The sequence below is a fragment of the Fukomys damarensis genome, unplaced genomic scaffold (genome assembly GCF_012274545.1).
Source record: "Fukomys damarensis isolate Sample0158 unplaced genomic scaffold, DMR_v1.0_HiC HiC_scaffold_10, whole genome shotgun sequence".
NCBI classification, from domain to species: Eukaryota; Metazoa; Chordata; class Mammalia; order Rodentia; family Bathyergidae; genus Fukomys; species Fukomys damarensis.
The window spans coordinates 34,470,666-34,493,684 of NW_022900922.1; the positions used below are offsets into that span (position 1 = coordinate 34,470,666).

General features: G+C 42.0%; 2 protein-coding genes across 6 annotated transcripts in view; one reads left to right on the plus strand and one right to left on the minus strand.

Moving 5' to 3' along the window:
- LOC117285473 (probable histone-lysine N-methyltransferase PRDM7) overlaps positions 1–1,784 on the plus strand; it is a 10,038-nt gene extending 8,254 nt beyond the window's left edge. Inside the window, exon 2 of the mRNA XM_033761937.1 lies at positions 756–1,784. Coding sequence (XP_033617828.1) covers positions 756–1,040 — 285 coding nt within the window. The 3' untranslated portion in view covers positions 1,041–1,784. The remainder of the gene's footprint in view (positions 1–755) is intronic.
- The window catches only part of Fars2 (phenylalanyl-tRNA synthetase 2, mitochondrial), a 445,419-nt gene that overhangs the window by 386,778 nt on the left and 35,622 nt on the right, over positions 1–23,019 (minus strand). The window lies entirely within an intron of this gene.

Here is a 23,019-nt window from a genome sequence, read left to right on the forward strand (position 1 = left end):
TAATAGTACACAGGATCCTAATGAGATAATTAATAATGTGAAATAGGAAGTAAAGGGCTAAAGGTGTAGGGAAAGTGGGAAGGGTGGGGGAAAGGTAATAAGGGAGAGGAAAAAAATATGAGAAACTGAAAAAATGGAAATAAAGTGTTTGTAAATGGGGAGGGGAGGAGGGGGTGAAGGGAGGGCAGGGTCAAGGGGAAAAAATGAGAATCAAGACCTATTATGTAAAGGTACAGAACCCCAATGATGAATGTAATTGTATTGTATACCTAGATTGTACCAATAACCTCAATAAAAAGGAAAAAAAACCCAGTTCCCTCAGCCTGAGGTACCCCAAATACTTCCCACCCAAGAAACCCAAAATCCCCTTCCCCAAATGACTCCAAATATTCCCCACCTGAGAAAAGCAATTCCCTCAGCCCAAGGGTCTCTAAAGACTCTAACCACAGAAATACCCTTTCCTCCCTTGGCTAGTATCTGGGAAACCAGCTACTAGCCCTGGACATAGCTGCCCCAGCCCACATGCTCCCCAGTGACTTCTGGGTTCCCAGGCAGAGGCTCCTGGACATTGTATGTCCACAGGATGTTCCCTGTGCCTGCTGCCGGTCTCTAAAGGCCCAAGCTCAGGATAGCAACCCCATCCTGGAGGGCCATGATCCCATCCCATTCCCTCCAATCCCTCCCTGCTCCAGTTCTGAAGAAACAGGGAGAAAGGCTCCTGATTCTCACCTTTACTCTACTATTCTCCATCTTAGGACCCAGGAGAACTGAGATTGAAGAGGTACAGCCTGGAAAGAAAGGGTTATACATATGAAGATGTCAGCAAGCCCCAGGATGACCACCTGTATTATAAGAAGTGCCAGGACTCCATCAACAGCTGTGCTGCTCGTGAGTCCCCTGAGTTTATAAAGGATACTATGGCAGACACAGGGGCATCCCAAACGCCCAGACCTGAGGCTACCCATGGAAGTCCGGAAACCATCAGCCTGGGCTTGGAGTGTGAAATGAGGCAACGAGCTGCCACTGGGTCTGCACTTTGACTCCTATGCGAAGGCCAAGAGTGAATACTCCTGAATGATCACCAAAGGAAGAAACAGCCATGAATAGGTGGATGGAAAGGACAAATCCCAGGCTCACTGGATGATGTATGTACACTTTGCCTGGAATATGGAGGAGCAAAAGCTGGTGCCTTTCAACACCATGGGCAGATCTACTGCAACACAAGGTCATCAGGCTGGGCCACAAGCTGCTGATCGGGTATGGGAAACCGTGTGACCAGAGGCTGGGCATCAAACGTGGCAGCAAGTGGAAGAACCAGTACCCAGCAAGAAGAGCAGATGCAAAGCCAGAAATCCATCCTGTGCCTGGTGCTCTCTGCCCTGCTCCAGTAGAAAGTTCCTCAGGCAACATGTGGAACAGATCACCACTCTCAGATCTGCCCAGGAACAGCTTCAAGAAAAGCCCTCCAGCCAGGGAGTCACTGTCCAGTGGCAAGAACATTCTGATCCACACAGCTGGAATGACAAAGAGGGGGTCAAGTTTCAAAGAAGACACAAAGAGGCATGGAAATAGGCAAAAGCAAGGGAGACTCCCAGGTCCTTTTCTAGGTCACCCTATATATAAGCAGGGAATTGGGAGGTGAGGGAGTGGTGGGTGAAGAGCTTAGAAGAGGCCAAGAAGTGGAGCCAGAGGCACAGGTCAATTGTGCATGGGGAAAGAACACGTTACAACTGCAAGTGTCAAGAATGGAGAATGGGCTGGGCATGGTGGCGCACACCTGTAATCCCAGCACTCGGCAGGCTGAGGCAGGAGGATAGCTATGAGTTCGAGACCAGCCTGAGCTACATAGTGAGTACCAGGTCAGTCTCAACTACGGAGAGTGAGCAAGGCTTCCATAAGAAGTCAAGGGGCATGGTGCCCCACAGCTCGCCCCTAGGGGAGAAGCCTTGCGTTTGCAGGGAGTGTGGGAGGCATTAGACAAAAGTCAGACTTCGCCAAGCACCTGATTAGAAGTCACACAGATTAGAAGCTATGTTCCTGCTTTCTATGCTATTACTTTCATTCTCTTTGCTCTCCAGTTCATAAAAGCATGGCTTTCCTTCCCTACAGGATTTTAGAGGATACACTTACTATCCATACTACTAACAACATAACCTTTGAGCTATTTTTTTTTAATTATAGTGTAGTTGCTATGAAAATGATCAGATTACAGAAAGGTCACTGATTAAGTCGCCCTTCATGGCAATATACAAATATTACTGTGTTCAATTTACCTATCAATTGCAGGGTGCATACACTTGTTTTTATTTAGTTAGAAAGTTTTGTAAGAACATAGGCAAGTTCTTATTTTGGTGCTGGTGATTCAACCCAGGGCCTCATGCATTCTAAACCCAAGCTCCACCCACACCCCACACCCCCAGTTTGAATGTTAAATCATGAGGGGAAAAACAGCAGTAATTGTGGTAACACAGAAATGACAAATCAAGACTGGAATGGCAGTGCTGTGGCCCAGCAAGTGACACAACCTCATCTGCAGCCCCAATTCATGATTCCAGCCTCACTTCTCAGTGTTTATAAACCTTTTATTACAAGGTTGATAGCTACCTCTCTATTTATCAGTAAAGAAACCAGTATTTGATAAATATAAGCTTCGGTTTTAACCATCAATTTAAAAAAAAAAAATCACCTTCCTGGGTTAAAAGGACCAAATACCTAGTCTCTGCCAGGGAAATTCCAGAGCAGCAATTCCACTTGAGGTCCTAGCAAGAAATGGGCCAAAGTAAGATGTAATCCACACTGGATTCCTAACTTTTGGTCTCAAAGAACTCTTTTCTTTTTCAATGAATGAGTGAATGAGAGAGGCACCCAAGGTCTTTTAGTTTCTTTGGGTTAGAGCAATCAACTTTATCTTCTTAGAAAATAAAACCTACAGGATGCTTCAGAAGAGTTTGCTTTTCTAATCTGAAAAAACGTGTAATAAGTTTTGGCTAAGAGCTTTTAATGTCTACGCTTAAACACTCTTAATTAGCCGCAAAATGATGCCAGAATTGGCATGATGATTCTATAATGAAAATGTTTCCTTTGCACAAGAGAAAATTAATTATTATTTCTAAAGATAAGGAGAAGATAGCTTTCATCATAGTTTCATTTCTCATTCACAGTCTGCCCAGATTCTTTACAGTGGATTCCTTCCTACCATAGGCCAGAGAACTCACTATGAACTCACTCTTACCATCACCTTTAAATGTGTGGGCTGCGGCTGTCAGAATGCACAGTGACCCCTATGTCCGATGGCACAGGACCTCAGCAGAGGCCACCAAGAAGCCCATCTGTCTTTGTTTCCCTAACACTCTTCCCTTCCTTATGCAGAGCTGGGTTGCTAACCTCTATCTTTTCCTTCTCTTTAAATGTCCTCTAAATACTTCTTGACAGGCAGATCTACTGGCAACAAATTTCCTCAGTGTTGGTCAGAGAAAAATTTTATTTAGCTTTCAAAAGATAATTTCCCAAAAAGACAGAATTGTGGGTTGGTGGTTTTGTTCTTTCTCACTTACACAGTTTCTGAAGAGAAGTCTGACAAAATTATTGTCTTTGTGCCAACATACCATATCTGCATGTGCTTTTCTTCTGGCTTCTGTCACGATTTTCTCTTTGTCTTTGATTTTCTCTTAATAGTGTATGTCTAAGCAAAGGTAGACTCTGACTCTTTCCTCAGCTGTGTCCAGTAGGCTGATGCACCCAGAGCATTATTTTTGTCAGAGAGTTGTGACTTTTTGTCTATTTGAGGTACTGGAGATGGATCCCAGGGTCTTGTCACTGATCGAGATCCTTTTCTTATTTTACATTTTGAAGCCTCTAATTCTCTATGCTGCCCAAGCTGAGCTCAAACTTGTGAGCCTCCCTGAGTGCTAGGAGGACAGGCGTGTGCCACCACACCTGGCTGTTACAGTTTTTAGCTGTTGACTCCTCTTATATTACCTGTCTGTGCTTGCATACTATCCACTTACACATTGGAGCCATTAGCTCTTTTTTTCTTTTGACTTTTCTGTGCTAAAGAATGAAATCTAGGTTTTTGTCCATGTTAAGTGGCCTTTAGCGTATTAACCCTTGGTATTTTAAATTTTTGGTCTGATAATTCAAACATCACTTCCAAATATGAGTTAGCTGTTTTCTCCTTCTCTTCAGACAGTTATTTTTTTGCCCATTAGCGTGCCTTTTAATTTGAAAGCAGGATGAAATGCACTGTGTGAAAGGAACTAAGATAAAGAGGCTTTTAAATTTAAAGTAAGGGTCTGTTTTTCCCTCTCTAGGAGTTACACTGTTGACTGTTGAAGGCCAAAATATCCCCTATTGTCTTTGTTGTCTCCTCTGCTGCCTCTGGGTTTCCCCAAGAGTACAAGCCTGGCACTGCTTCGGCTTTATCCTGCTACACTCCAGGAGCCCACCCAATGTGAACAATGAGAACTCTGGGAAAGCCCTCATTCAGTTCTGCCACTAGGTCCCAGCCTTCGCTGAACCTGTTCCCCTGGAATGTGACCTTCACAAGTGGATATCTGCTTTCTTTTTGCCCTTTGGGCAAGACAGAAAAGTAGAGGCAGCTGGTGGCTTTAACTATTTTCCATCCTTCAGGTCACAGCATAAAACAGTCTCTTTTGAGGGCAGGCTTCTGTTAAAAAGAGAATTAATTCTCTGAGCATATTTATTTCGAAATGGTTTCTTTCCTCTCCTACTGTGAGAAACTGGGGGTGATTTTTGTGAGACGCAAGTAGGATTCCCAGAAGCAAATTCTAAAAGTACACTCCCCTAGGATGGGCTCACAGTCTGCCGCTCTCAGAGGAGGGACTGCTGAGCATTGGTGACCACCAATTACAGTTTAACTGTTCCTGAGGGGAGGGTGGGGGGCTCCTGAGAAGCTGGAACCCCAGGGCAGCCCTCTCCACTTCCCAGGCAGTAGTTAACCCAGTCAGCCTGGCTCTCTGATGGGTCCAAGCAGAGTCATTCATTTTCAATTTGTGAGCTTTTTTTTCCCTCCTATTGTAAGGACAGCTTGGACTTCTAGGCTCTTTCCCTGCTGTTGCATTAAAATTCTGGCTGATGAATTTGTGCTTGAATAGTTTTATAGTTTTACCTATTAACCATGTTCGTAACTTCCAAAATGCCGGCTCATTTTCAATATTTCGCTCTTGATCTGTTATCCAAGTGTTGTTTACTCTCCACACACACAGACATTTAGAGAAGCTGCCCCCCTCCCAGGAGCCGTCACTCTAGGTGCATCTTCCTCAACACACTGGATATTTTAAACCTCTCTGACTGTTCGGGTTACAACCATCCTTTCTTTATACATAACTTCTAAAACCAGATGCCAGCAGACAAGAGTGCAACTCCATTCATCACCGAGGGCTGCCAGTGAAGCATCTGGGCACCACCTGCACCCCTCTCCATAACGAACGCCTTGCAGGATGACACTGAAAACCAGCCATGCGGGCTTCTCGCTCTCTACATGACTTACTTGGTGAGCGCTCTGTGAGGTAGCAGGAGGGAAATTACTTCATTTAAATGAAGCAGTTTCCTCAACAGCAGTTTATCATGGTCATTTGCCTCTGAACGTGCATTTATAACCAGCCCACCACAGACACAGGTATTCCTGCCTCTCTGTTCTGCTCTTCTATAAACACGTCCACACACACAAATAAGCAGAGGAAAACTCTAAATAATACGCTGCCAACTGAAGGTCTTGGTACTGTGGGAAACACGTGTCTTATTGCTGGTATATATCTTGTTCTTTCTTTGAAAGGTGGCAGACAGAGAGAGATTCATTGCAAATATTTAATAGTAAGGCTGTGCTTTTTGTCAGATTGTGATGGAGGGTGCTTTTTGATTTGGTGTAGTTCTGGGTTTTCTTTATTGTTTGGTCAGATTGTGTTTCGATAATTTCTCTGTTTCTTTGTCACACCATCAAATATTAATTTCAAATGTATCCCTGTGATTTCTGGCTTCAAAACTTACTCTTTCCCCTTGGTAAATTGATAGTGTATATAATTAACTGGAATGCATGTCTCTGAATCACATCCATGGCAACAGCACAAACTGTTACATACAAGTTGGAGATTTCTGTAGGCGCTACATGCAAGGAAGGGGGTGGAAAACCATTATGTCAAAGTCTTTCCACGATAATGTGAAAAAGTCACAATGTACATATAAAAGAAGATTCTCAGCCAAGCCTGGTGGTACATGCCTGTAATCCTAGCACTTTGGGAGGCTGAGGCAGGAAGATGCCAAGTTTGAGCAACATCATGAGACCTCGTCCAAAATTAACAAAAGAAAAACGAGTTTTTTTTTAAAGGTCTGAGATGGGCTGGGGATTTAGCTCAGTGGTTCCACCACCTGCTTCATAAGCACAGAGTTCAGAGTTCAATCCCCAGTACCAAAAATAAATAAATAAATATAAATTTAAAAAGGGCCGAGACTACAGCTCAGTGCAAAGGCCATAGGTTCAATCCCTAGTACTGCCAAAAACAAAAACCAAAAATCAAAACTCTGAAATTTCCATTTGATATGGGGACAAAGTGGTTTTAGTCTTGACTAATGCTTGTCCAGGATTCTTATACAATACACAGAACATATAATACCCAGCTAGAAATATTTTGGAATAAAGAATAGCTTAAAATCCAATTCAAAGAACAGAAATCTTACCTTACAAGAAGATTCTTTGGGCATCTTTTCACAAAGCCAAGAATCTCCTTGCAGAATCATCCATGAAGAATATTACCTGCACCCAGGAAGTGTCTGCTTTGTAATTTTAAATTTTTATACAATGGATTTTCTTAAAATTGAATATAACTAAACACTGGCTAGAGAATTGTATTTTGTGCTCAGAGGACTCCAGATTGCTGTGTAAAATTTGCTTCATGATTCTCCAAACACTTTCCAATGAAAGGGATCTAAATTTTCAATTCAAGTCTATGTAAGCATGAGGAAAGCTGTCTTCTCCTCAACCACCCCTCCGCTTTCACAAAAACCACTGGAGCTCCTCAAGTGCTGTTGGGCCAGTGGTCATCTCATGGCCTGCAGGAACTAGGTGGATCCCAAGAATGAGAAGAACTTCCTTTAAATAAATACAGGACCGCAGTTCCGTCCTGAAAAGGAGATACGCGGGACACCTCAGCACGAGAGAAATAGCACAGAGAACACTGAGGTGGAAGGAGGCACCCCTTGCAGAGGAGAACGGGACTCCAGGCAGCTCCCTCAGAGCTTTGGGCTCAGCCAGTACCAGAAGGAGAAACCAGCTCAGCGGTGCTCATGGCCCAGCCCAGTGAGGCTGGCAGGGTCATCCTTGCCAAAACAAGGAACGGACCCTCCAAATTACCCTCCTGCTGCCCCACTTCTCCCTCTCCTTTACCACCACACTAATCTCACCCATCACCTGTTCTGCTGAATGCCCCTGCTCAGCATCTCAGGGCTCCCAGCTCCCTCTTTCCATCTCTGTGGCCACTCTCTTCATCTGGGTGCCTTTACCTGCAGGAACCCTTAACTGGTTTCACTGCCTCTAGTCGTCACCTCCCCAGTTCATTTTCCCCAAAGCAATCAAAACAATTCCTACTTTACAGATTGACTGGCTAAAATCTTTCAGCATTCTTCATTGCTGTGTATTTCTATATGAATGAAATAAAAATGCCTTAGCATAATTTATCAGGCCTTCAATAACTAGTCCAGAGGTTTACAAATTTTCCTATGCACTGAAATCTGTGAAGCTTCTACAATTCACACTGCCCTCAGATATACTCCTCACCAATTAAATCAAGGTGGCTAGGGGCAGAAACAAGACATCAGGATTTTTTTAACTTTCATTAAGTTTATTGGTAATTTTAGGTACACAATACAGTTACATTCATAATTGGGAACTTGTACCTTTACATGATCTATCTTGGTGCTTATTTTTTCCCATTCCCCTACCCTCCCTTCAAACTCTCCACCCCTCCTCTATTTACAAAGACTTTGTTTCCATTTTTTTCCTTTCCCTTCTTTCCTTTCCCCTACCCTTGTCCTACCACTTCCCTTGTCCATTTTGACCTTTTCTTCCTACTTTACATAGATACCAGCATTTTAACACTCTTTTTAATTCCAGATGATTTCAATGTGCATCAAAATTTGGAAATCACTGAACCAAACACTGGTTACCTTTCTGGATTCACCTATCACCACTACCCTAGCACATAATCCACTTCATCAGAATTATTTTCCTTTTTTTAAAATACTTTCTCATGGTTTCTTGTGTGCAAGACTTCGTGTAGCCGTTCTCTCCCTCTGGAACCCTCCACTCCATTAAGCCTTGTGAAAATCTACCTCCCAGAAGAGCTCAATTCAATCTACAACAGAGTCATAAAAAAAAATTTCCTAACAGCAAGTACCAGCTGGGAAAATTCAACAAGTTACCAACAAGGAAAAACTATATTAAACAGCAATACATGCAGATTTGTGTTGTAGAAGCCATGATGTGTACTTTGTGAATACAGCTGAGAATCAGATAAAATGATTAATGTTGGTATAATCCTAAACCAACTGGACTTTTATCCGATAAGTATTCATGGATGAATTAAAGAATAAAGTATAAAACTGGCAGTAATTTTGGAAATGTCCAAGAAATGAGGTTTAACTGGTCATGGTCTCTCAGGGGTGTGTAGCTCCTAGCAGACAGGCAATCTGGGATCCACATGAAGAATTTTGTGGCACATCCAGCCTGGTGGTGACAAGGGACTAGCGAGACTGACATGATATATTAATAAACCATTATCTGTTTAATACCACTGACGTTTACTTTATGAGTCTGCTTATTTGTATTCTGTTGGTCAAATGCACACACCCATCCCTCCCAGAATCCTCCAGTCTGTGTTACTTGCCACACCACGTGTTACGGTTTAGATAGAAAATTCCCCTAGAAGCTTCATGTGCTTAGAAGCTGACTGGATCACAGGGCACTATACTCACCAGTTCATCATGGATGAGCTCACAGCTGAATGTACCATTAGGAGGTGGGGCCTGGTTGAAAGTGAGTCATTGAAGACATGACCTAGAAGGTCCATTATTGTCTCTTGAGCCTCCCTTCTCTCTCTCTCCTTGGCTGCCATGGGTAGAGTAGTTTTCCTCCACCAGGCCCTTCCATAATGCTGCTTCTACCTTGGAGCCAGCTAACCAGGGACTGAACCCATTGGAAACTAAACCAAATAATCCTCTCCTCCTTTAAGTGGTGGATTTTGTTTATTGTGTCTCAATGAAGAGAACACTAACAAACTGTCCTTTCTGGGAACTTGCACTTTTCCGGTAATACCAGAAAGTATGAGGACTCTTCTGACCCGATAATATACCCCATGAAACACTAGGTTTGCTGGGAACAGGAACACGTCCAGGACAGTACCAGGAATCTCCAGGAGAAAGCACAAGATTCAAGTTCCTAAGGAAAGGAACCATGTTTTTGCTGTTCTGGAGCAAGTGTCCAGCACTCCAGTATTTTCTAAATATAGTGGGCACTCAAATTTTTATTTGAGCACAAATTAGACCCCTTAAAATTGATACTTGTATCTGTGATCTTGAAATTCTAAAAAGTGAGACTTTAAGGAGCAAAAGCAAAGAACAGAGAACAGGAATAGAGTCCCACATTTGCTAGCACATCCTGAGAATAACCCTATTTTTCAAAAGCCTCATCAAATGAGCACATTCCCAGAGGCTACAGAGACAAGTTGATTCTTGGAAGCTTTGATAGTCCCTTGTGTTTCTCTGCTCTAATATTCTGCACCATTGTTAACATCTTTTCTAGGTTCGCAATACTATCTTCAAATATCAAACAATAAGTCCTTAGATAATAAAGTTAATTCCCAGGCAACTTCTCAGGGTTGTCACAAAACTTAAGTGAGAAATACATGAAAAAGCCTTCTCAAACACACACACACACACACACACACACACACACAAAAAAAAAAAAAAAAAAAACACACACACACAAACACATACATAAGTGTAAGTTATGAGGGCTATAATAGATTAATAGCAAATCCCAAAAGAAATTCTCACTGAAAATTTTCTACTTTAATTTCTGGAGATAAATGAATGTTATGAATGAAACCGCCATCCTTTTGAATTAAAGGTGCATTCAGAAAGACTCCAGCTTCATTCATGATCTGAAATGCCTCCAGAAGATGGCCCCAAGTTATTTGATTTTTTCTAAATTATCTACAAGTTTCAGAGATTGTACACAGCTAAAAAGTTCATTAGAAGTCAAGGAGCTTCACGTACCTAATTTGGGTTGTGGATGAGTATGGCTGCGTTACATAAAATCAACCCATAAACATTCAAATGATTCTATGGTGCCTTTAAATGGAAAGTAATTTAAATTAACTTTTACCCCCACATTATACCTTTATATGGATAACCACAATAAATATAACAATATGAATCAGAAATACACAACCACTGTGGAACAAAGTAAACTGTGGGTAGATTTTGTTTCCACTTTTGACAGCTAAATCCAAACACAATTTCCTCATTTCCACCTCTTACAAAACATTGTGTTCTCATCCATGCTAAAACCCACAGTGCATAAATCCAGCATATTGGTACATAGCTATCATCCCAGACACACAGGAGGCTGAGGCTTTCAAGTCTGAGACCATCCTGGGCAACTTAACTCAAAATAAAATGAAAAGGTGAAGGGACTTAGCTCAGTGATAGAGCACTTGTGTCGTAGGCATGGAGTCTGGGTTTAACCCCCATACTGGAAGAAAAAAAAAAAGCATAAAATTAAATTAAATGTTAAGAGGTGCATAGCCTTCTTAGATAATTAAACCATTGAGGTAAAAAACTGAGAAAGTCTATTATCTTAGAACAGTTTCAAATATCTAACAGGACAAGATAAATTTCATCTCAGTCCAGTATCACAACTGGCAACAAAAATTTTGGAGGAATACTTTGCCAGTAAATATTTCTTAGGGTTGTAAAATAAAAAGCAAGAAAAAGTCCTGTAGGCTCATACTCAGTTCATCCCTCTTGAGTTAAAAAACAGTAAAAGGCTGAGGGCAGTAGCTTAGTAGTAGAGCACATACCCAGAATGCACAAAGCCCTAGGGCTTGATCCCTAACACCACAAAATAAAAAAATAAGATTAAAACAGACTCTGTACACATACATGCACGCACACGCGTCATTCAACAGGATCCCTTCCTTGATCTCCACCTCAAGAGTCACTTTTGTCACTTTTCCTAAAACAATTCCGTGATCCTTTTTAACTGGGGAGAGGGAACTCCTGCAGTATCCTTTAAATCTATCAATGAAACATATTAAATTTGATCCTCCCAAAATCATACTGGAGATTGAAATATCCAAATAACACTGAGCTGCATCCTAGCTCTTTCATGCTTTTATTTTGAGATAAGATCTTGCTAGATTGCCAAGACTAGCCTGGAACTTGGGGTCCTCCTGCTTCAACCTCCTGAATAGATGAGGCTAAAAGTATGAACCCCCACACCTAACTCCTTTTGATCCTAGACACACACAAGGTCACAAACCATACATGGCTTTTCTTTATAACATGCCTTGGAACTCCTTCTCTGACAGCACATAGAAGTCCTCCTCATTCTGAACATCTGTGGACAATACCATCATGTGGTTGTGTTATGACTTATTTAACCAGTGCCCTCACTGATACACAGACCATTTCCAAGGTTTTGTTATGACAAATGGTGACAAAATAAACATCCTGGTCCACGTACCTTAGCAGATCTTTTCATGTGCAAGCAAAGGGTAACTTTGTAAAGGTAGGATTGCTGTAAATTGGGCACATGCATTTTGTCTGGATATTGTCAAACTCCACTCAAAAGAGATTTCTCAAGTTACTCTACCAAGAACATTTTCATCCACATGGACCTCACATTCTGGCAATGAGTTTGTTTGCCCAAACATTCATGATCGCTCAGATTTTTTCACCAAGCTGATCAAAAACGCTGTCTCACTGGCTTGCCTTCCACTAATTATCAGTGATAGTACATATTTACATCTGCTTTTGGGGCAGCATTATTTTTCTATTAACTACTAATTCATACATGCAACCACACACACAAATAAATTGGATTGTTTGCTTTCTCGTTATTTCTGGGAATTTTTAGAAAATTTTTATCAGCAGCTCTTTCTTGGTCATGTGTGTTACAGGTAACTGGCAGTTTGTAACAGCTTTTTAGGGCAATTTGAGTACCTTTATAGGGTTTTCTTTTCTTTTCCAATCTAAAGTTTACATCATAAAATTTATCAGTCATTATATTTATGATCTTGGAGACTAATTTCCTCCTGAAAGATCTTCACTCCAACATCATGAATAAACAAACACACCCATGTTTTCTCAAAGACATTTTACCTGACATTATTTCATGCTTAACTCTTTTACCTATCTGAAATTTGCTTGGGTGTAAAACATGAAATGGACATAATACATCTGGATTATTATTCGTTTCCCTAAACATTTAACTTGGGGGAAAGAGATTCTTCCAGCAGAGATTTGAGAACCATCATTATCATGATCTGATTTCAGGTCCATTTCCAGTTTATTTCTGAACAGTTCCATTGATCTGTTGCCTGGTTCTTCTTTGGTAGCGAGAAGTCAGAATAGCTCCATGGCAGATCGAGTTGCCCCTCATGACACATCTCTTAAAGTTCCCTGGAGTGCCCTGACAAGTTTAGTTTATGAGATGGGTCCTTCATTCTTTGCCAGTCTCCTCATAACAGAAGGAGGAAGAATCCTGCTGCTCTTTGACCTGGAACTGCACTGATATTACAGATTAATTCATAAAGAATGGATGCCTTTCAATGCTCTTTTTTTTTTTTTAAGTTTATTGGTACCTCAATCTCTCAAAATTTAAAAGGGAGTAGGGGTAGCTCAGTGACAGGCACTGGGTTCAATCCCCAGTACTAGAGGGGAAAAGGCTCACTATACAATCATTTACAAGCAGGAAAGTAAACAGTGGTGGTAAACCTATGCTAGGTGTGCTGCAATGCGCTGTCAGGCTCTGAAAGGTTGTACATAGGAGCTTTCCAATCAATGCCTCTTAAATGAAGAGAGTGCTGGCCCCTCTGCCTGCCCTGGGCAGGGAGGATTGCAGGCGTGAGGCCCCACATGGAAAAAGGACTGGGCCACTCTCCAGGTGTTTGAAGAAAAATATTCCCATAAATGCCCCTCAGAAATCATGAAGTCCCTATAAAGAGAATTACATAACAAAGAACAGTGCAGGTATTCATTTTTAAGATGTAGCATTTTCCTAAAATGTAAAAATTTCCTAAAATTTTGACTCCAACTCCAAAAAAATTATCTGTAGAAGGAAGGAAAATAAAAAATAAGTTATTTCCATTCAGGTAGAGGGGACTTGGGTAAGTTTTAATCTCCTAATTTGTCCCTATTTTGAGAACAAGATATTTTATCATGAAAGACAATGCAATCCCTTCAAGACCAACAAGGTCACAAGCTGCCTGCCCACACAGGCACCGCTGGCAGGCAGGACTAGGGCCTTTGTCCTCCTTCTACAACATGTACACACTGCCTGGTCCCACACAAGAGACAGCATGCAGGGAGACTGGGAGGAGAGCTGAGCAGAGCATCATGTGCACTCCTGATTAGACAGGCCACCTTTGTCCTCACCCAGAAAGAAAGTGCCCTGCACTGGAACACAAGAGTTCGGCAGAGCTGACACTCCAGCACCACACTGTACATCAAATAAGCCATCCGGTCCAACCAAGGCCCAATACCGCTAACCCTAAATTACAGAAACACAGTAAAAGCCCCCTGAAATGTAAATACCCATAAATTCAGGTCCTGATTACCCAGTGGCTGTAACCACTGACAGCTTACGAGATTACCATCAATTTCAGAGGCCTCGAGCCACCACAGAACAAGCAGGTTCCAGTCATCTACAAATCATTCGAATCCCAGGACAGTTATTGCATGGGCTGTTAAGGAACCAGCAGACTGTTAATTCCCCTTCCTGCTTTGTCACCGCACTCATTTCACCGCGAATACTTCCCCCACTATTAATGCATTTAGCTTCAGAATCTCAACTGTACAACCAAACGTGCACATCATGCGGGGGTGGGTGAGAGGCTATAGAGAAGAAGCAGAAAAAAAAATAACCACACAGTGGATGCAAAGGTGGAGTTTAGATTTCAGTCACACGAGAGAAAGCAGGAAGCACAAAGTTAATGCTCCCTCGACAATCTTAAATCTCTATTCCAGGCATTTGGATCACACTGAGAGCTTTACTAAGACCACAAATGTGGCAAATACTCAAATTATGTACCACATCTAACACATCATACATTTAAAATGTTTTACTTCCTACTGAAACCCAGAAATAACATGAAGCTTTAATTTTTTTTTAATTTTATTGAGTTTATTGGTACATTTTAGGGATACAGTACAGTTACATTCATTGTTGGGATCATGTACCTCTACATGGCAAGTCTTGATTCTCATTTTTTCCCCTTACCTTTGCCCTCCCTTCACCCCCTCCTCCCCTCCCCATCTACAAACACTTTATTTAATGAAGCTTTGATTTTGTATATAATTTAAATTTGATCCCACGCAGTCCCTTGGCATTCCATAGGAATTTCCAGACCTGTAAGGTTCTGTACTTGACCTGAATTAACGTATAGGATCCACAATCTCTAGACACATCCCTATTCAGCTACAAGAGAGGACAAACAATTGTGTCCACAAAACCAAAGAGAATCCCAACGCATCTCTGGGAAGGGTGTGGGGGGTGCTAAACAAGCAGTGGCACAGGGAAGGGGTCGTGATACCCTGGCTTGGGGCTGCCAGTGTCCCCCGTCGGTGTGGTCTCGGGGAGGGCTCTTCCAATTCATCCCAAATGGGTTCAATTTCCTCAACTGTAAAACAGAAAGACTCCACAGGATGGTATGGGAGGTTTTATACAAGAATCAGAGCTCTTCGACATCAACACTGACATTTCCTCTTCCTTTACCCCTGAGGAGTCAGCTGACATTTTGCACGTGAGCACAAGAATTGTGGGATTTCATTACTTGAGATTGGCAAAACACTTGGGACCATGAGGACAAAGTACTAACTTCCCTCATTCATTTGAGGGATACAAAATGACCACAACTACAAAACGATAGTAGACATTTTAGAGAGCAATTACTGTACAAAAGTAATGCTTTCAAAGGTGTCATCCCTACTCTGAGGCATTCATTAGCTACAATGCGACTGGAAAGTTAACGAACTGAAAAACACCGCAGTGATGAAGATCCAAACTGCTAATCATAGTACACCCCCAAAATCCTCCTCACTTTAAAGCAAGCACCCCGACTCAGCAACCAAAACACTGACCTCTTAATGTGCAAAAGCTTTTTAATAAGATGAGATCCCAGTTGATTCTCTACAATATTCCCCATGCAATCAGGGTTTTATCTAAAGTCTGCCAACACCTATATCTTCAAGAATTTACCCATTCTCTCTTTCAGTAGTTTCGTGTTTGTTTTAATATTTAGATCTTTAGTCCATTTCAATTTTAGTTTAGTGTATGGTGAGAAATACAGGTCTAGTTTTAGTATTCAGCATATGGAAAGCCATTTTTTCCAGCACCATTTATTAAAAAGCATTGTAGTCATGGTTTGGGCAAGAAAATACATTAAATATGGGACAGATAATTTATAGGATTATTTTATGACAATTACCCTCAAAGTCAAATGCAGAGGACTGCAAGAGATTAATCACACACAGAGACCCAAAGAATCTAGCCAAGGGCCTGGATCCCAGCAGTGTCCCACACAAGTCCAGTTAAAGGCTTAGAGTCCAGGGCAGTGTCCTCCCTGAGTCCAACCAGTGGCCTGGAATCCACAGCAATGTCTCATGCTTGTCTGTATTGAGGATCTGCACCTGGAAGCCCCAAAGGCCAGTGATGGAAGCCAGAAAACCTATGCCAGTGGGATGAAGGATTTGTGTCCCCAGGCTGAGGGATCCACACTGGAGCCAGGAAGTGACGTTCACAGTGAAGAGCTTCCCTGACAAAAACAGCAGCCATTCCCAGTGACAGCAAAGCCCTGAGCTCCTCCTCCAATGAGAACAGCCTAGTTTGCATCAGGAAAACCATTCACAGCAAGCTTCTCCTAGAAAATCAATAGGCCAAGATCTTTCCCTAAAGTTCTCTTTTTATGGCTAGTGGTAACAGTCCTCAGGTGGGTCCTCCATGCCCTGCCAAGCAGATTCAGTTCAGCTGGGCGTTACAAGTTGACCATTACTTAATCCACCACAAAGAGGCTATTTTTCTTTCAGTGGTGTTTAGCTCCTTTGTCGAAGATAAGGTGGCTGAGCGTGTTTAGGGTTGTTTCTGCATCTTCTAGTCTGTTCCACTGATCCCTGGGTCCGTTTTTTTGCCAGTACCATGCTATTTTTACCGTCTAAAATCAGGGACTGTGATGTTCCCTGCCTTATCTTTGTTGGCCACAATTGTTTTTACTATCTGTCCCTTTTGGCTCCAGATAAATTTTAGGATTCTTTTCTCTAATTGTGTGAGGTATGCTATTGGTATTTTGATCAGGATTGCATTAAGTCTGTATAACAACTTTAGGAGTATGGCCATTTTCACTATTTTGGTTCTTCCTACCCAGGAGCAAGGTATACCTTTCCATTTTCTGATATCCTCTTTGATCTCCTTTTTCAGAGTATTGTAGCTTTCAATCTAAAAATTTTTTACTTCCTTTGTTACAATGATTCCTAAGTATTTCATTTTTTTCAATGCTATTATGAAAGGTGTGGTTTCCTTAATTTCTCTCTCAGTAAGTTTGTTGTTCATGTACAAGAAGACTTGATTTTTGAGTGTTGACTTTGTATCCAGTGGTGCTACTGAATTTGGTTATTAAATCTAAAATCTTTTGGTGGAGTTTTTGGGGTCTTCTGTGTAGAGTATCATGTCATCTGCATATAATGATAATTTAACTTCTTCCTTTCATATCTCTCCTCCTTTTATTTCTTTCTCTTGTTTAATTGCTCTGGTCAATGTTTCCAGAACTATACTAAATAGGAGTGTTGATAGTGGACATCCTTGTCTCATTCCTGATTTCAGAGTGAAAGCTTTCAGTTTTTGAGCATTTAGTATGATGTTGGTTGGCTCTTGGTTTGTCATAGGTGGCTTTTATCAGTCTGAGATCAAGACCATCTACTCCAATTTTCTGTAGGGTTTTTATTACGAATGGGTTGTTGGACTTTGTCAAATGTTTTTGTAAAGGAAAAGGTATTAACAACAGAGTGAAGAGACAACCCTCAGAGTAGGAAAAACTTTTTACTAGCTGTTCCTCAGATAAAGGACTATTACCTAGAATATATAAAGAACTCAAAAAGACCAGAGCACACAAATTTAAAGACCCAATTCAAAAATGAGCATATGAAATGAATACACACTTCTCAGATGAAGCACAAATGGCAAATAAATAAATGAAAAAATGTTCAACATCACTGATCATTTGAGAAATGTAAATTCAAACAATGCTGAAGGTCAGGGATTTAGTTCAGTGGCACCAGCCTACCTTCCAAGCACAGGTCCAGAATTCAATCCCTGGTACCAAAAAATAAATAAATGAAATAAATAAATAAATAAAAGATTCCATCTCACTCCAGAAAGAATGGCTATTATCAAGAAATCAACCAATAACAAATGCTGGTGAGGCTGTGGGGAAAAAGGAACCCTTCTCCACTGCTGGACTGTAGCAGACTGGTACAACCACTGTGGAAATCAGGGTGGAGATTCCTCAAAGAACTAAAACTAAAGATTCCATATGACCCAGCTATTCCTTTTCTTAGCATCTTCCCCCAAAAGAATTAAAAACATCATACCACTGTGAAATAGGCACACTCATGTTTATAACTGCACAATTTGTAATAGCTAAATCTTGGAACAGCCCAAATGTCCACCAACTGAAGAATGAATAGAGAAGAAGTGGTTTTTTTATATACAGTGGAGTACTACTCAGCCATAAAAAAGGAAAAATTTCAGACATTTCTAGGTAAATGTATGCACCTTGAGACCACACTTCTAAGTGAAATAAATTGAACACATTGTTAAATAAATAAATTGATCACATTTTTTCTCTGAGGTGAGAAACCAAAAGTGTAAATAAGGAACAAAATGTATTCTAGATATTATGAAATAGGACAAAAAAATACTCAAATGGGAAGGAAAACTAGGGAGCGGGGAGGTGAAAGAAGGAAAAAAATGAGAAAAAAAAGGATAAATGGAAATGATTGCTTTTGTAAATAAGGGGAAGAAGGGTTTGAGGGTGGGTAGAAGATTGGGGGGAAAAGAAGAATTAAGCTATATCATGTACAGGCAAAAATTCCCCATAATGAACATGGTCACTACGTATATCTAAAGTGCACCAATAAACTTAAAGAATAAAAATAAAAAAAAAAAAACACTGACTTTGCAAGGTGAGGCATAGTGCTCAGCCAGCCCAGATGAGGTACATGGCCCTAGGCATGCTGCCAGTATCTCCAGTGCCCTTCCACTGTGGGTTCTACAGTACCAGCCCCCTGTGATTCCACCTTCACTCTATGTTTTTAGGCTTTCCCAAAAGCCAGGGTTACCATGAAGAACTTAGTCACAATCTCTGACTGCTCTTGTCCATTCACCTTTGTTGACTCTGTACAAAGTCCAAATTGAAACAAGGAACATACAGCTTTCTTTGTCCCATGTCCAACACATTGCTCAACCAAACCCTGAACTGGATCACTGTTATATTCACAGCAGATACCTAAGATATCCCTACGAACAAGGACAGTGAGCACTGCTACAGAGGCTTACTCAACATATGCATGAACTAAAAAGCTTTACACACACACACACACACACACACACACACACACATACACACACTCCTCCTCCTCTTCCACCATAGGAGACTTCACCCCTAACCCCATGAAGCCATCTGGGAAACAAATGCCTTGGTGTAAACTGTCTCCACTCTCCTAGAAAGCAATCTGGCAATATGTTTGAGAAGCCATAAAAATGTTCCAATTCTTTGACCCAAGAATGCCATATCTGGGGCTCTATCATAGGAAACTAATGTAAAATATGGAAACAGCTACAGGCACAACAGTATACCTCACAGTATTAATAACTGTGAAAAGAAGAAAGAGATGTACATGTCGACAATAAGGTTAAATAATGAAAAGTTTAGTATCTCAACAGAATACTATGCAATCATTAAGATGGTACCTACGGAGGCTATGCAGCAATAAGGGAAACCAGAGATACAAAACAAGGGATGCCTGTGATAAATCACTGAAAAAAATTTAAGACTGATAATGATTGTTTTGGGTAGTGAATGTGGCTGTTTCTTCCTGACTCTAAGCTTTCTGTGATATTGTTATGGTGTCTATAATTAATCTCTTGCAATTAAATGAAATGTATGCCTCTAATCTCAAGAAAAAAGAGCCAAGGGTCACCATTGCAGCCTGCTCTTTTGCCCAAGAGAGTGGGACCTGTCAGCATTCCACGGAGGTGCAGGGTGTTGGGGCTCACAGAGAGGCTTCATGCAGGGAACTGGAGGTGCTGCTTCTTTGTCAAATGATTGTCAAAACATGAGCAGTGTTCATCTGCTCGCCCCAGTCGATTCCTTTCATTATGAGCATCCCGAGGTAGTGATTTCCCAAGGCACGCCTCAGCGCTGGCAATTTAGTTATCCATTTAAAAAATTTATACGGGGTCACGCAGGGCTGTACAATCATTTGGTTAAAGTACCAAGCCCAGATTTTCACGGGTGCAGAATGAGGAATATGTGTGGCAACAAACGCAGTAACTGCAAAGATAAAGAGAGTGGCACAAGTCACGCTTCCCTCCAGTGAGGCAAAGGACTCAGGCACAGGGGGCTGCCACACACGGGTCCCAGATACAGGGGACAAAGGAGGCCTCTCCCAGGCCGCAGGTCAGGGGCGTCACCAATCCTATCGCGACCATGGGAAGGAAGCCGACTTCAACTCCGGTCACTGCACCCCACACGCAGGCTCAGCCCCATCCAGGGAGACTCAGGGTACTCCGGGCCTACTGTACTGAACGCTGGGAGCTACTCGTGCATTCTTACCCTCATTCCTGTGCCCGAGAACCTCTATTCACCAGCAGGTGTGGCCCAGGCCTTACTTCTCTCCTTAACTCCTTCTGAGTCCAAGCCCCGGGAGTAGGCAAAGAAAAGGACGTGCAGACCCACGTTCTGACATCAGATAGGACCGACTTCAAACTCACGCTGCTTCGCTCTCCTCTACACAGCCTCGAGAAAATTACTTAACCTCCCTGAATCCGTTTCCTCCTCTGTCAAATCCGAATTTGTGCCATAGGATCATTGAGAGGTTTGAATCAAATAAATGTAAAACTGACACAAACGCTTAGCTGTGCATAGCTTGTCTTCCTCAGCAGATGGCGCTCCGAGAATCTTCCTCTCCGCCAGGCCTGCGCACTGGCAAACTGCACAGCCCCCCTCAACACTGAGACCATACCGGTACCGCACCTTTTTACTTAAATGTCAACTCCTCACGTGAATATTTAGGCAAGAGATCTGGACAGCCAGTGAGAAAACCCAGACGGTTTTGCAGCACCCGCATCAGTGTAGCTCAGGCACTCGAGGCACTGCCTCCACAGCTGACCATTTTCGGCACAGAGAAATGCAGAGTCCCAGGCCCCACCGTCCCTAAAACAGGATCTGCATCTTGATACATTCCGCAGGCACAGTGGCCGAGGGCTCTCACTGAACAACACAGGTCGGGTGCTGAGATACTGCTGTTCCTAGACCACCGCTGGAGGTGCCAGGCTGGAAAGCTCCGGAGGACATGGGCAGAGATGTGGAAGACTGTCTCCCAGGGTCTGCAAGGGATGCAGAGAGGATGGGGCCTGAGTGGTGCTGTGGAAAATACCTGGCTAAGAAGATAAGAAGCTGTTTGGTGAATTCCCAGAGTGAGTTCGCCCACACTGTGGCTTCGTTTTCTCAGCCAAATGGCTGACGAGGAGACAGTTCCCCGGAAGCACCTAGCACTGCCTTTTACTTTGGTAGGGTCCATCAATTCATCCCTAACTTCAAAAACACTGAAATCGTGTTCCTTAGCTTTAAGAGAACAAAAATTGTTTGGTATTTGTTGGCTTTCCCTATTCTGTCCTGGTACAGGTTGAGCATTCCTAAATCTAAAAATCCAAAATGCTCCAAAATCTGAAACTTTTTTAATGCAACCATGGCACAAGTGGAAAATTGTACACCTGACCTCATGGAACAGCTGACACTCAATACAAAGGTACACTGAAAACTGTATAAAATTACCTCCAGACTATGTGTAAGACATATATGAAACACAAATGAATTCCATATTTACATTTGAGTCCCATCCCCAAAGTTGCTCATTACGGATGTATAAATCTCCAAAATTTGAATAAGTCTGAAACCCAAACTAGTCTGGTCACAGGCATTTCCACTATGCGATACTCAACATGGAATATTTGACTCCACAATTCCTACAGAAAGATGACGCAAACGATCCATGATAGACTGGTGATTTCTGAACTGTAAGTGACTAACACTGGCTTTGAAGAGTCAGGAGGTAGGGTGGGGTGGGGACAGCAGAAGCTGGCAGAACATCAAAAATCAACTGGTTGAGGTTTGGGGTTTTTTTGTTGTCTTTTTTTTTTTAAGAGACTCGTTACCTTACTGCCATTTTCATTTCAAACTCCTAGGATGTTAAAAACTAAGTTAAGACATCAGAAAATTAGGTGCCTTGTTTCTATCACCCTTGACTTTTTCTTGGGGACATGTGTAACTAATCAGCCACTGGAGGTCAACAACCTGGGAATAATTGCCGAGAAGGAGGTAAGGAAAATAAATGAGTAGCAACTAGAAAAGCAGGCCAACTGATCCAAGGGCCCCTTGAAGCGGCCACCTGAGGAGCACAGCCTCATTTTGGGGAACTTCAGAAATGACCAGATGCCCTGCCTGTTAAGTAATCTGCCTCTCTCAGCCAACAGTGCCCCCATCCTACCCCCCCACCTCCACACATACCTGTCACATCAGTGATTAACTAAGGGAAGGAATGTGCACAAAGGCAAGCAGAGAGCTATCCTCTGGTCCCCACAGCTGTGAAGAGATTATCTAAATGGGATGTCGTGTCAAACCCAGTGAGCTTGTCTTTGAACAGGCCAAGGAGGCTCAGCAGCAGATGTCCCTTCTAAGTCTGTCTCATAAGTCAAAGATGAGAATTTCCACTGTGCTTCTCTGAAGTAGCAACTATAAATGAATATATTTATATTTGCTTATAGTATACATACTGATATGTACACATATGCAATCGGCCCTCCATATCTATGGGTTCTACCTTCACAGATTGAACCACCAAGGTCAAAATATCAAATATACAAACTATTCATGAGGAAAAAATTGCATCTGCACTACACACGTACAGATTTTTTTATCATCATTCTTTAATCAGTATAGTTTATCAATTCCTTACAAAACATTACATTGTATTAGGGATTATAAATCATCGAGGGATAATTTAAAGCATACAGGAGGATGTGTGTGGGTTCTATGTAAATACTATGTCGTTCTTATACGAGGGAGTTGAGCACCCACAGATTCTAGTATCTGTGGGAGGGCTGGGACCAATTTCCCAAGAAATAGCAAGGAACGACTGTGTGTATCTCTGCTCTAGCTATAGCAAAACTGGTTTGGGGTTGAATGGGTAAGTCTTCATCCTCAGCTACTGAAGTAACCCCATTACTTCTGCCATCAAGTAAGGTCTCCCCAACACACAGCAGGAAGGCCACCATGGATCACACATCTTTTCTGCTACAACTACAGGGAGGGCTCTTGGAAAACAAAATAATGACAATTTTTTAAATGTTACATCTAACCAATCATTTTTAAAAGATATCAGTGCTGCCACCAGCCTTGCAAGCACTAGGGCTGGAGTTCGATCCCCAGTACCAAAAATAAAATAAAATAA